This window comes from Lagenorhynchus albirostris, chromosome 7, assembly GCF_949774975.1.
Source record: "Lagenorhynchus albirostris chromosome 7, mLagAlb1.1, whole genome shotgun sequence".
Classification (NCBI taxonomy): Eukaryota; Metazoa; Chordata; class Mammalia; order Artiodactyla; family Delphinidae; genus Lagenorhynchus; species Lagenorhynchus albirostris.
Window position 1 is genome coordinate 51,260,975 of NC_083101.1, and position 13,152 is coordinate 51,274,126.

The 13,152-nt window shown below is 40.7% G+C and overlaps 1 protein-coding gene across 2 annotated transcripts in view; it reads left to right on the forward strand.

The window, feature by feature from the left end:
• Positions 1–13,152, forward strand: part of DOCK8 (dedicator of cytokinesis 8) — a 223,446-nt gene that overhangs the window by 81,256 nt on the left and 129,038 nt on the right. For both annotated transcript variants that reach the window (XM_060155013.1, XM_060155015.1), the window contains exons 5-7: positions 2,114–2,237; positions 6,778–6,990; positions 11,356–11,441. In XM_060155013.1, coding sequence (XP_060010996.1) covers positions 2,114–2,237; positions 6,778–6,990; positions 11,356–11,441 — 423 coding nt within the window. The remainder of the gene's footprint in view (positions 1–2,113; positions 2,238–6,777; positions 6,991–11,355; positions 11,442–13,152) is intronic.

The window sequence follows — 13,152 nt, forward strand, 5'->3', positions numbered from 1 at the left end:
GCATACAGTTGTGTAACCACTATTACAATCAAGATACAGAATGGTTCCACGCCCCACCCACCCCCCAAATTCCCCCAGGCCTCTTTGCGGTCAACCCCTTTCTCTACCCGCAGACTCTGGCAAGCCACTGATCTCTTTTCTGTCTCTAGAGCTTTTCCTTTTCCAGAATGTCATATAAATGGAATCATGCAGTTATCTTTTTATTTTTTCCCTGGCCTCTTTTACTTAGTATTGAATACTTGCTCTGTGCCACTGTGCATAACCCAGCACTTCGCCCCTCCCAAAGAGTTATAAACTGTATTTGGATCATTGCTAGTAGCTCTCCTACATTTCCTGCTTTACCTGTCTTCCATCTGATCTGCCTAATAAATCCTAACCTCATTTCACGTCCCTTTACCAGCTTGCTCAGTGGTTTCCTAATAGTGTGGGCAATCAAACAAAACAGGTGCATGTTTGTGTGGTTGAGTCTGCAGCATGTTTTCCAGGAGGCCTTTGAGTCATAAAAATGAGGAATACACATGGTGGTTTCTATAGTTATTATTTGACAGCGTATGTCTGTTGCCTTTTTTGTGATGGTCTCACTTCTTTCTCCAGTGACAGTGCTAGACATCATATTCAACCCTTTCCATAGCAACACATTTCTTAAAATTGAAGTATAGTTGATTTACAATAGTGTGTTAGCTTCAAGTGCATAGCAAAGTGATTCAGTTATATATGTATATGTGTATATATATATATATGTTTTCAGAATATTTTCCATTATAGGTTATTATTATAAGATATTAAGTATAGTTCCCTGTGCTATACAGTAAATCCTTGTTGCTTATCTATTTTATTTTTTTTTTGAATTTTTGAATTTTTGATTTATTTTTTATACAGCAGGTTCTTGTTAGTTATCTATTTTATACACATTAGTGTATATATGTCAATCCCAATGACTATACTACCCAAAGCAGTCTGCAGATTCAATGCAATCCCTATCAAATTACCAGTGCAATTTTTACAGAACTAGAACAAAAAATCTTAAAATTTGTATGGAGACACTAAAGACCCCGAATAGCTAAAGCAGTCTTGAGGGACAAAAATGGAGCTGGAGGAATCAGACTCCCTGACTTCAGACTATACCACAAAGCTACAGTAATCAAGACAGTATGGTACTGGCACAAAAACAGAAATATAGATCAATGGAACAGGATAGAAAGCCCGGAGATAAACCCACGCACCTATGGTCAACTAATCTATGACAAAGGAGGCAAGGATATACAATGGAGAAAAAAGTCTCTTCAATAAGTGTTGCCGGGAAAACTGGACAGCTACATGTAAAAGAATGAAATTATCCCTAACACCATACACAAAAATAAGCTTATCTATTTTATGTGTAGTAGTTTGTATCTGTTAATCCCATACTCCTAATTCATGACCCCCCCCTTTCTGCTTTGGTAACCGTAACTTTGTTTTCTATGTCTGTGAGTCTGTTTCTGTTTTGTATAGATTCATTTGAATTATTTTTTAGATTCTACATATAAGTGATATATAATATTTGCAACATTTTTAAAACACAAGTTTAATGGCGTGCGTGGAGTGGCGACTGAAAATAGCAGCAAAGACTTTCGGTACATAAATCATTTATTTCTATTTTTTCTTAGCCATGTCCTGCCTTTTTTATTCATTACTAAGAACATTGATTTGGAGATTAAATGTTTTCCTCTATTTTTATCTTCAAACGACCTTTATTCGCTGCGTCTGCCCTTTGCTAGATTTATTCCAGCCTCTTACACTAGGGTCATAGTTTAGCTTCAGCTTGGAGCCAAATGCCCCACAGCTGAAATGGCCGCACCGCTGAAGTGGCATTTTCCCAGGCCACTCCTGCCTTTAATAATGAGCCAGCCAGGAGGCAAGTTTGTATGTCATTACAACAGAGCCTTGTGTTAGGCCTGGTGCATAATTAGATGTGAAGAATTACAAATGGTCCTCTCTTTGCAAGATCTTTCAGCACCATGTCTGCACTTAAGCCATTACTTTTATTTTAATCTAATGATTTTGCCTCTCTCTCTCTCTCCCTCTCCCTCTCCCTCCTTCCACACTCTCTCTTATTTAATAACAACAATGAAAGAAACCAAGGAAGTTCGGAGATTTGCGGCTTTAAAAAGACTGGATCCCGAAAAGATTTTCACAAGACGCTTCAGAAACAGATGTTTGAGTCAGAAACCTTGGAGTGCAGTGAACCCAGCTCTCAGGTATTTCCTATCAACAAACACGGTTGCCAGGTTACTGGACGTTCTTCCATGGCATGCTGTCAATCTTTTTTTAAACTAATAAAAAGGCTAGACTCATAGAATATTGGAATAGGAGGAATTCTACCATTTGAGTCAGTGATATTTTTTTTCAAACTTGTTTGTAGCTATAGACATTGGTGTTCAAATGAAAATAGATAAAAGTGGAGGGGCTCTAACTGGGGAGGGGGGGGATTGGGCCCATCCCTATAATGATTCCTGCAGAGACTCAGAGGTGTCCCCAGGCCTAAGGCAGGCTGCAGCATGATTGGAAGCTCCACACTGAGGCAGACTGTCTATCACATACCAACTCTATAACCTCAGACAGGATAACTCAACTCTCTGGGCTTCAGTTTCCTCTCCTGGAAAACAAGGATGATAAAAGTACCCAACTCATGAAGTTGTTTGAGTATTAAATGCGTTAATGTGTGTAAAGCATTTAAGACAATGCCAGCTCACACTCTGCACCCTATAAAAGTTGGCTACTGCTGCTGCTGCTGCTGTTGTTATTATTATTATTACTATTACAGAGTAGTTACAGTTTAAAAGTCAGTGCTCTATACACCTGTATTCATAGAGCATTATTCACAGTAGCCAAAAGGTGGAAACAGCCCAGTGTCCATGGGCAGATGAATGGATAAACTAAATGTGGCATATACATACAATGGAATACTATTCAGCCTTAAAAAGGGGGGAAATTCTGACACATACTACAACATGGGGATGAACCTTGAAGACATTATGCTGAGTGAAATAAGCCAGTTACAAAAGAACCAATACTGTATGATTCCATTTATATGAGGTACCTAGAGTAGTCAGATTCATAGATATATAAAGGTAAAACAGTGGTTGCCAGGGGCTGGGGAGGGGTGGGAATGAGGAGTTATAGTTTAATGGGTATAGAATTTCAGTTTTACAGAATGAAAAGAGTTCTGGAGAGTGGTTGCACAACAATGTGAATGTGTGAATGTAATGAACATTACTGAGCTGTACATTAAAAAATGATGAAATGGTAAATTTTATGTTACATATATACTTGACACAATTTTAAAAAGATTCTAAAAACCAGTGCTCTGGTCCAATCTGTCCATTTTATAGGTAAGAAAAATAAAACATAGAGGAAGAAATGTGTCCAAGTTTGCACAGGACTTCTTCTAAACCAGTATGGTTTTCAGCTTCCAGGTGCCCTCATAACACAAGCATCTCGCCATGCTGAATATGACTAGAGGTTTTAAATAATACCTGTTTTTCAGACTACAGTCAGGCTGACTACTTATCTCTGCAGAGGAATCCGCCATCAATTCCAGTGCTGAACCTGGTGGGCTTACTGAGGAATGGGATATCTGTGTGCTGTCCTCTGTGGGAAATTTCAGGGGTTTTTCATTGGTAATTTTGACTACATTCAGCTTTCATCATGTAGGTGACCAACTAAATTGTTCCTTGTATCAGTCAGACAGAAGAAACACTAGGTATTTCCACAGAAGAAATTTAACATAGGGAAATGGTTAAACACATTTTGGAGGACTGCAAGAACCAAAAAGGAAAATTGAAGTCATACAGAAATTGTAACTACAAGAAACAGCGCGCCACCCTAAGCCTGGGGTCTATGGCAGTGGTTCTCAAACCTAAGCTTCATCAGAACCCCCTGAAGGGCTTGTCGGAGCACAGATGGCTGGGCCCCACTCCAGAGTTTCTGATTCACTGGGTCTGGAGTGGGGCTTGAGAATTTGCATTTCTTTTTTTTTTTTTTTTTTTTTTTCGGTACATGGGCCTCTCACTGTTGTGGCCTCTCCCGCTGCGGAGCACAGGCTCCGGATGTGCAGGCTCAACAGCCGTGGCTCATGGGCCCAGCCGCTCTGCGGCATGTGGGATCCTCCCAGACCGGGGCACGAACCCGTGTCCCCTGCATTGGCAGGCGGACTCTCAACCACTGCGCCACCAGGAAAGCCCGATAATTTGCATTTCTAAATAGCATTTCCCAGGAGTTGCTGATACTGCTGGTCCCAGGACCATGTTTGAGAACCATGGGTCTAGTGGGAGGAGCTTGGAGTTATCAGAACCTAGCAGCTCAGAAGAGGGGCCTCAGAGCTAGGACTCAAATATCTGAGGAGGGGGCGCAGCCTAGTCAGTGGTGTCGTCAGAGGAGAAACCTCACAGGGGCTGGGAGTCTGGACTTAGACCTCCTGGGAGAAGGAATTGCCCAGTTGGTGCTGATACCTCAAAGGAAGGTAAGATGAGGGCTGTTCTGGAAGTGCCAGAGAAATGGAAGACTAGGACCAATGGCCACAACCAAGGTGAGAGAAACTGCAGGCAGAGAGGAAAGGGTCAGTCCCTTCTCCCTCCCCCAGCCATCCAGTCTCCCTGGAGTGCTCCCTGTTGGCAGAACCTAAAGGGAGAAGGAGCAAAGCAGAAATTTGCTGAGTTGCAGACCCAGCACCACAGAGCAGAGCAGAAAAGGGTAAATTCAGAAGGTGAGTGTCCAGCGCAGCCATAAAGCACACTCATTTCTTCAGCACACTAACACAGCACTCAAGTCATCGGCTGGGTTTCAGAGCCAAGTTATACAAGAGAGGTGTGGTTTTAAGTATCAGACTAATACTCATCATGGAGAGAGGCTCAGTCCAGCAACATCCTCCCTTTCGATCATTTGTTTTAAATTTATTTATTTTTGTCTGAGTTGGGTCTTCGTTGCTGCGCACCGGCTTTCTCCATTTGCGGTGAGCGGGGGCTACTCTTCTTTGCGGTGCGCGGGCTTCTCATTGCAGTGGCTTCTCTTGTTGTGGAGCACAGGCTCTAGGCGTGCGGGCTTCAGTAGTTGTGGCACGCGGGCTCAGTAGTTGTGGCTCACGGGCTCTAGAGCGCAGGCCCAGTAGTTGTGGCACACGGGCTTAGTTGCTCCGCGACATGTGGGATCTTCCCGGACCAGGGATCGAACCTGTGTCCCCTGCATTGGCAGGCGGATTCTTAACTGCTGCGCCACCAGGGAAGCCCTTTTCAATCATTTTTATGCACCTTATTGAGTGGAATTGCGAGGCCAAATGCCTGAATTTCATAAGTTAAATATATATATGATGTGAATCCATGATACACATAATATTTCATAAAAATTATATTATATACAATATTGTATAATTTCCTTTTTTATTAACAAGACAATATACTATGATCATCTTTCTCTTCCAATGGCAGCACATTTTTCTGTTTTTTAATGGCTGCCTAATGTTCCACTGTATGAGAGTTCCAAAATCTCTTAATCTGAAAAGTTTCTTTTTGAGGGGGGCATTTAGGTTGTTTCTATTATTTTGTTATTACAGAGTTCCAGAGGTACTCTTGTCCTCACATCTTTGCTCACTTGTCCAGTTGTGGCCTTAGAATAAATTCTGAAGATAGATAAAGACATCAATAGCTATCTATCTGTCTCTCTGTCTACATCTTTACATCCTTTTAAAGAGTATTGGGAAATCCAATTCAGTTTCCCAAGCATCTTACAAATTCTAAGATGAACAAAAGTATTAATAATTAAAGTATTACCACTGATTATTGTTAACACATTCCGTTTAGATAAAATTTATGATCTAGGAGAGTAACACTTTTATGAGGTAGACAGATGTCACCAAAAATATGTATTATGGAGATATTGCACAGTAGTATGTCCATGTAACAGTACTTTGAGAATAACATTTTACTGTAAATTTTACAGGTGTTTATAACAGATCCATCTATTATTCTTACAACATATTCTTGATTATGATTGTATGTTTTTTGCCAAGTCTGTAGTTAGGTATCCATTTCCCAATTTCCAGGACATTTATAGTGGAATGAAGTGGCCACTTTGTGACTGAAATAAGACAGTTTTTTTCAAACACACTGCAGCTGAGTGAATACTGCTGGAATAGCAAACACTCTTTTTTTTTTTTTTCCTGGTGTTTATTCCTGTAACTGTTACTACAGCTGTAGGAAAGTGTTCCCATGCCCACATCTCTGTCTTTGGAAACATACTATTCAGCTTTGGAGTTTATATAAAATTTAATTTGGAAGGCTTCTCACAGATCGTCTCATTTTCCAGTTTTGAAAGCCAAGCTCTGGAGTTGGGATTAGGATGAGGTCCCTTTATTCCCCAGTCCAGTCTCTGCTTTTTTTAAACACCTTATTCCAGTTCTGTTCTGGTTGAGCACAAGACATGAGTAGGGTTCATAAGAGGTTTGGCTCCCAATCTCCAGAAAAGAACATGCCCCAAACTAACAGCAATACAGAACTGTTTTCAAACTTTTCCTCAAGAACAGGTGTATCTACATCTGATGAGTTAATTACCTGCTTCCAGGCAGGAAGGATACATTTAATTTTAGGATTCCCAGTCCAGGAAGCTATGATGTGATTCTTGTCAGAAATTCTTTGAGGTCCAACTCTGCAATCTCACATTGGAGCAGTCTTGAGACATTCCAGACCCTTTAGTTCTCATTTTAGACCCACGATCTCTCTCACCAAGACACGTCTTTTTTCACAGGCAGGCCCCTGCCACTTGAACGTGCTGTGCGATGTATCTGGGAAAGGCCCCATCACTGCCTGTGACTTTGACCTCCGCAGCCTGCAGCCTGATTTGCGGCTGAAAAACCTCGTGCAACAAGTGAGTGCCGAGGACTTTGAGAAGCAGAATGAGGAGGCCCGGAGGACCAATCGGCAGGCCGAGCTCTTTGCCCTTTACCCGTCAGTGGATGAGGTGGGTGTGACCATCTTTATGCTGGAGAATTTCAGTGAAGACACAGGGAGCCTCCAGGAAAATATTATTGTTTGTCATTACTGTATAGTAATGTCAGGATGCTTACTTCTGTGATTTCTGGGCTGTTCTTTTCACTAAGGCAAGCCTGTGTAACAGCAGAACAAATTATTGATCAATCATACAGGCGAGGTTCCTTAATAACAACTAGGATTTTCATAGCGCTTTACAAAACACTTTCACTGATACTGTCTCATTTAATCCTCAAAACATTCCAAGGGTCTACATGCAGTCAGCCCACTCAGCCAGTCAAACCATTGAGTTACTTGAAGGTGTGTTTTGCGGCTAATCTATCAATACATGTATTACTTAATCCTTGATGCTCGTTAGTGCTTTGTTAAGATTTTCTGGTTTTTGTTGGATGGTCTCTGTGAACAACCAGAGAGACCTGCTTTGAAAACATTCCAGTCGAAAATAATCATAGCCGTGTTCCCAATGCACAGAACACCCAGATCTTGATTGTCTACTCTATATAGTGGAGCTGACCTGAAACAACTCGATTTAGGCTTTGCCTGTGGTCGCTCCTGGGGGCACTTTGGATGGGATGGCAGATGACCGTTATTCAGGCCTGTTCAGGCTCCTTTATAAGAGGCTCATAGTCTCCCGTTCTGCATGTCAGAATATCTTCATTTCTGCGTCTTGCCAGAAACGGATTACCACCATATATCTTTGCTGTCCAAATTTGATTAAAAGCTGAGTTGCAAGAAATAAGATTTAGGGAAATTTTGCATAAAAGATATGCCATCCTTCCATGCCTCTTTGTATTTGAAATGAGATCTTAGGATCAATCAAAACCATCAGGGAGCCTCATTCTCACACCTTGTGAATCCCCCACCCCTGTGAATTGTTTGCTTATTTGCCCTTCGATGAGCTTACTAGTGGTCAGCAAAAAAAGACAATAAGGGAAACAGCAGTTATTTGATATGATATGTCCACTGTGCAAATATTATTGAGGATATTGACCTACTCATCATGCAGCACCTGCCTCAAAGAGGATCTAAAAAAAATGGTCCCTCCAGCCTTCAGACAAAGAAGAATTATGCTCCCACTGAGAAAACGTGTATGCTTAGAGATTGTCACATCTTGTAATCAGCTCCACAGAATTCGTTACTTGGAGTCAAATTTCTGTTCACCTCTACTAAATCTCGTGGCTTACTTATTGGTGTCCTGAATTTACTTCAGCTTTCTTTTTTTCTCATCCTTATTTTCCAACCACCTTGGTTTTCTCGTCTATTTATTTTATTTGCAATGGCCTCAGATCCTTTTTTTAATTGTCAGGGGCCTCGAATCCTCTTCTGAATGAGGCAGATTAAAAATAAATATGAATTATGTGGGCAGTGTTATCATCTCCATATTCAGATTACAAAGTAAGAATCAGAGAGGTTAAATAACTTGTTCAAGATACAGCAGGTAAATTGAATTATAGAATGGGGAATCCAAACCCATTAACTCCAAATTTTATGTTTAACTGTTTATTTATCTATATATGGCTACCTGGTATATTAGCACACCTAATGGAAATCCAAAGATGACATAAACAATCACATCTTGTAACTTTTCAGTTTCCATCTACAGCTTTAAAACTTCTTACCAAATTTGTCAAGAAATATTATATCTGACTGATATGACCTTCACTTGCATTCTTCTTCCTCCCAATTCCATGATGGAGGTGCCAAAAGGTAATAAAGATCCCAAATGGACACCAGTAGAGAGAAAACAGTTAAAGGGTGAGGAGAAGGCTTCCAGTGAGACATCAGCTCATTAAAGTCTCCTTCATGAGATTAAATGGGAGGATATCCAGGCTTGATTACAAGGATGAATCATAGACTATTTTGAAGGAATTTTGTTTTATGGTCTTTAAACAATGCAGAAACTCAGTTGAGACTAAAAGTTATGATCTAGCAGATGTCCTAATGGGGCCTGCCATACTAAATGGAGAGGAATGCTTTGTGATTGTGTATAGGTTATTTGGAAATTGCTAAGTCTAAAATGTTAGAGGGCTTCTATACCAGCCCTTTAATGTGTTGGAGTTGTACACACAGAAATTGCATCTGTTCTTGTAACTTGTACTTTCTCCAGAGAAAGTCCTGTAGAAAAAAGGGTAACTTTCTGGCCTACCATGAAATGATTACAAGTGCTGAATTTTTTGACACCACATTAGTGAAATTATTTTATATTATTATTACTTTATTTCCCGATGAAAAAAAGTTGGAAGAGAGGTGAACGCTTACATCCAAATTATGATTGAGTATACAGGGGAGGCAAAAGTAGAATTCAGCCACCAAGCTTCTATGAGGTGAGTTTTTTCCCTGATTCACTCTGATTCTGTAAAAGGCATCCTATGTGTTGATCAATAAGAAGGGTGCCACTATACTCCAAGTCGTAGAGGAGTTTGCATTGGACTCTTTTGGTTGCAAGTAATGGGACCCAAGTAAAAACCAATTTTGGAAAAAAGGTAGGGACTTACTGGCTCACATAATGAAATCACAAGTAGGCAGATGTAGAGTTGGCCTCAGGATCCTTGGGTCAGCTGATGGAAGAGCATCATCTCTCATATTATCCCTTTCTCTCTTACGATCTCTCTCTCTCTCTCTCTCTCTCTCTGCCTTTCTCCCTCTCTCTCTTTTTCTCTCTCTCGTTGTAAATATCTATCTGTTTCCTCCCAGGAAGAGGAAAACAACGGGTATCCAGTACAACTTCACATTTCCTCTTCTGCTTTATTGGCAATTCATTCTCATTTCAGATAACTGTAAAGGTGCAAGAAATTCATATAGATTAGAGTTAGGAAACATATGAATATGTAGACTTTGTTTGGAACCTGAATTAACAAACTAACTGTAAAAAAACCTGAGACAGCTGGGGAAGTTTGGAACTGACTACGTATTTCGTGACAATAGGAAATTATTTTTAATTTTTAAAAAGTAATAATAGTATTATGGTACGTGTTCTTAAAAAGTCCTTATCTTTTAGAGATCTGTACTGAAATATTCACAGATGAAAATATATGATAGGTGGGGCCTTGCTTCTAAGCTTCCAACACTGAATGGGGTAGTAAGGTAGTAAGAGGGAGTATAGATGAAACCAAGTTGCCCATGAGTCGAAATTGTTAAAGCTAGGTGATAGGTAAATGTGGTTTGTTACGTTCTTCTCTCTACCTTTGTATATGTTTACAATTTTCCAAGTGAAAAGCTTTTTAAAAAGGATCCCAAAGTTCTGAATCCAGACCAAAGGGGGTCTTGGAAACCCAGGACTGTCTTTACGGTGAGGTTGTTTTCCAATAAGGGGCCCCTTCCCTTTCAGATGTGTCTGTTCTGATCACCCTGAAAATTCTGTTCTGATGCCTACACTGAGCTGAAGTCTCTCAACTTCAGCTCAGTGTAGGCATCAGAACAGAATTTAAAAATTCTTCTGGTTGTTGTGGGGTATTTGGGATATCATTTATAGCCCAGGAAAATACAATTAGACATGGCTCTATTCGTTGTACCCTTGTGAGCTGCAGACCACTCATCAGAGTTTGTATAGCTTACTACAAGAGCAAGAATTAAAGTTCTCAAGGAAACTGGTACTGTTGATCTTTGCATGCATGACTATACTTAAGATACTGTGATAGTTCACATTTGAATGTTAAAAGTTACAACAGGAACTTGATACTTCCCTTTAAGTCCCTTGGTCTCTATGTAGTAAAATAGACGTATCTCTTAAATTTGTCATTACTAAGCTTCTCTATACTTAGAACTTTAGCAAGTTCTAGCTGGACATGTCTATTTAGAACCTACAAATTCAACCCCAAATCTCTGTCATCTGTTTAAGAAAACAGTAAACCGAGAAAGACACTGTATTATAGTTTTAATGGTTTATAGCCTCAGGTGAACTGTTCTGACTCAGATCTCAAATCTGAAACTCACATATTTACTAGTAAAGCCTTTGGCAGGAGAAATATTCTGTGTCCTTAGAACCGGCCAAAAAAAAAAGTCAACAATAGGTGTAAGATTTTGCATTGCCATCTGGTGGATGTTACTAAGCCACATCCATGTTCACATTTCCTTCCTTCCTCCCTCGGTCTCTTTGTCTTAAATGCTTGGCTTTCTGAAAGGAGAAAATGTTTGCTGTAAATGCTGACTTTGAAGCATAGGGGTTGGATAATAAACTGTCTTGTAAAAGTCAATGTGTTATTCTGCAATTAGAAATAAAGCAAATGCAAGCTGTCTTGCATGGTGGCTAGCAGCCTTCCCTTCCCGGAGTTAACTTCAACTGGAACTCTTCATGGGAATTCACTACTGATTTCTTTTACAATGTGATTAACAATAGGAGGATGCTGTGGAAATACGTCCGGTACCAGACTGTCCTAAGGAACATCTGGGCAACAGAATATTGGTCAAGTTGCTGACCCTGAAGTAAGTATGAGCAGACACTAATCACTACATTGAGGTGTGTCTTGCCTTTCAAATACAGACTGTGTCTTTACCCTCAGAGCTTGAATCGGGGAGGACCCCCAACACACTTTTAACAGTGCCCTGTGAGGTAGTAGAAAGAGCAGAGTTTGAAGTCAGCTAGTCCCAGATTCTAATCCTGCCAAGCCTTTGACAGTCATTCTTCTATGACAGGGAAGGCAAAACACTAAGGTTAGGCACGTAGGTAATTAATTGAGTGAAGTGGCCTACATTAAGAAAAATAACAGTAAAAGTCACTGGCGTGCTGGAGTCCACTCTAACTCCTGAGAGCTGATTGCATACTTCTCTTCCCAACTCTTTATTCAGTGAAGTCACGTTGGTAGCTTGAAATTGGCCATGGTGAAATGGTGGAAATATTTACAACACTGAACTCAGAAAATGCTACAAATTAGAGCCTTTTTTTTTTTTTTTAGAGGCTTGTTTGTTAAACATTTACCAGCACACCACTGTTAAAACACAATGAAAAATGCAACTAAAATTCAGTCTCAGTGCCAGTGGACAATATAGAGTAGTGGGGACTGCAGCAAACTATCTCAACGGGGCACCCACTACTAGCTAGGGCCAATTCTTGCCATCCAAGTAAACAAGCCCATTTTGGTCAATTGTCTGATTTTTTTTTTAAGAGAAGCTAGAAATCCAGATTTTTCTGCATAATTTCCTGACTTCTTAACTATTTTCTCACTTCCTTCTTAAGTACCACACATTTCCAAAAGAACATGTCTGAAATCTGGATTCATCTCATGGGCCGCATTTGCTTTAAAGCAATTGTTTCCATATTTTTGGATTGTATTTAGAAGTCACACATCCTCTGCATGTGTGTATTCATTTTGTACTTGTTTATTAAATATTATATATATTATAAAACATACATAAATGAGGCATTTTGAAGGATGCACTCAATAAATAAAAATAAATGATAGTATTTTCTTCCTGCATTCCAGTGGATTGTCTTGCCTACCCCCTGGAGTGCTTGCCTGCCTCCCTTTCCTCTTTGCAGACTGCTGCTTTAGAGAATTAGTTCTTCCACTTCTTCATAGGCTCTTTTTTTTTTTTTTTTTTTTGCGGCACGCGGGCCTCTCACTGCTGTGGCCTCTCCCGCTGCGGAGACAGGCTCCGGACGCGCAGGCCCAGCGGCCACGGCCCACGGGCCCAGCCGCTCCGCGGCATGTGGGATCTTCCCGGACCGGGGCACAAACCCGTGTTCCCTGCATCGGCAGGCGGACTCTCAACCACCGCGCCACCAGGGAAGCCCCCGCGCCACCAGGGAAGCCCCATAGGCTCTTTTGAAGATATTAAGTTGTGAATGCTCTACCAAGGCAAAAGTTCATAAGCATACCATTTTTTCATACCCTATTAGGAAGGTCGTCCATCTCTTGACGTCAATTCATGGACCCCTTAGGCAGCACCTGGTTTGCAATTAGAGCCTTTGGATTCTGGATTCAGGACTATGTTTCAGCCCTGGGGACGTCTCTGGGATTTTGAGTTCTTGTAAATGAAGTAGTGAGACCAGATCTCAAAGTTCCTATGTACCAGAAATTTCTGGTTCTGTTGCGGAGCCTCCCGAATTCTCTGCTCAGAACACAAGCCAGCATGACTGCTTACACAGGTGTGGAGATCTCTTGATGTTGTAACACCCTCCTTAAGCCAGTTTTAC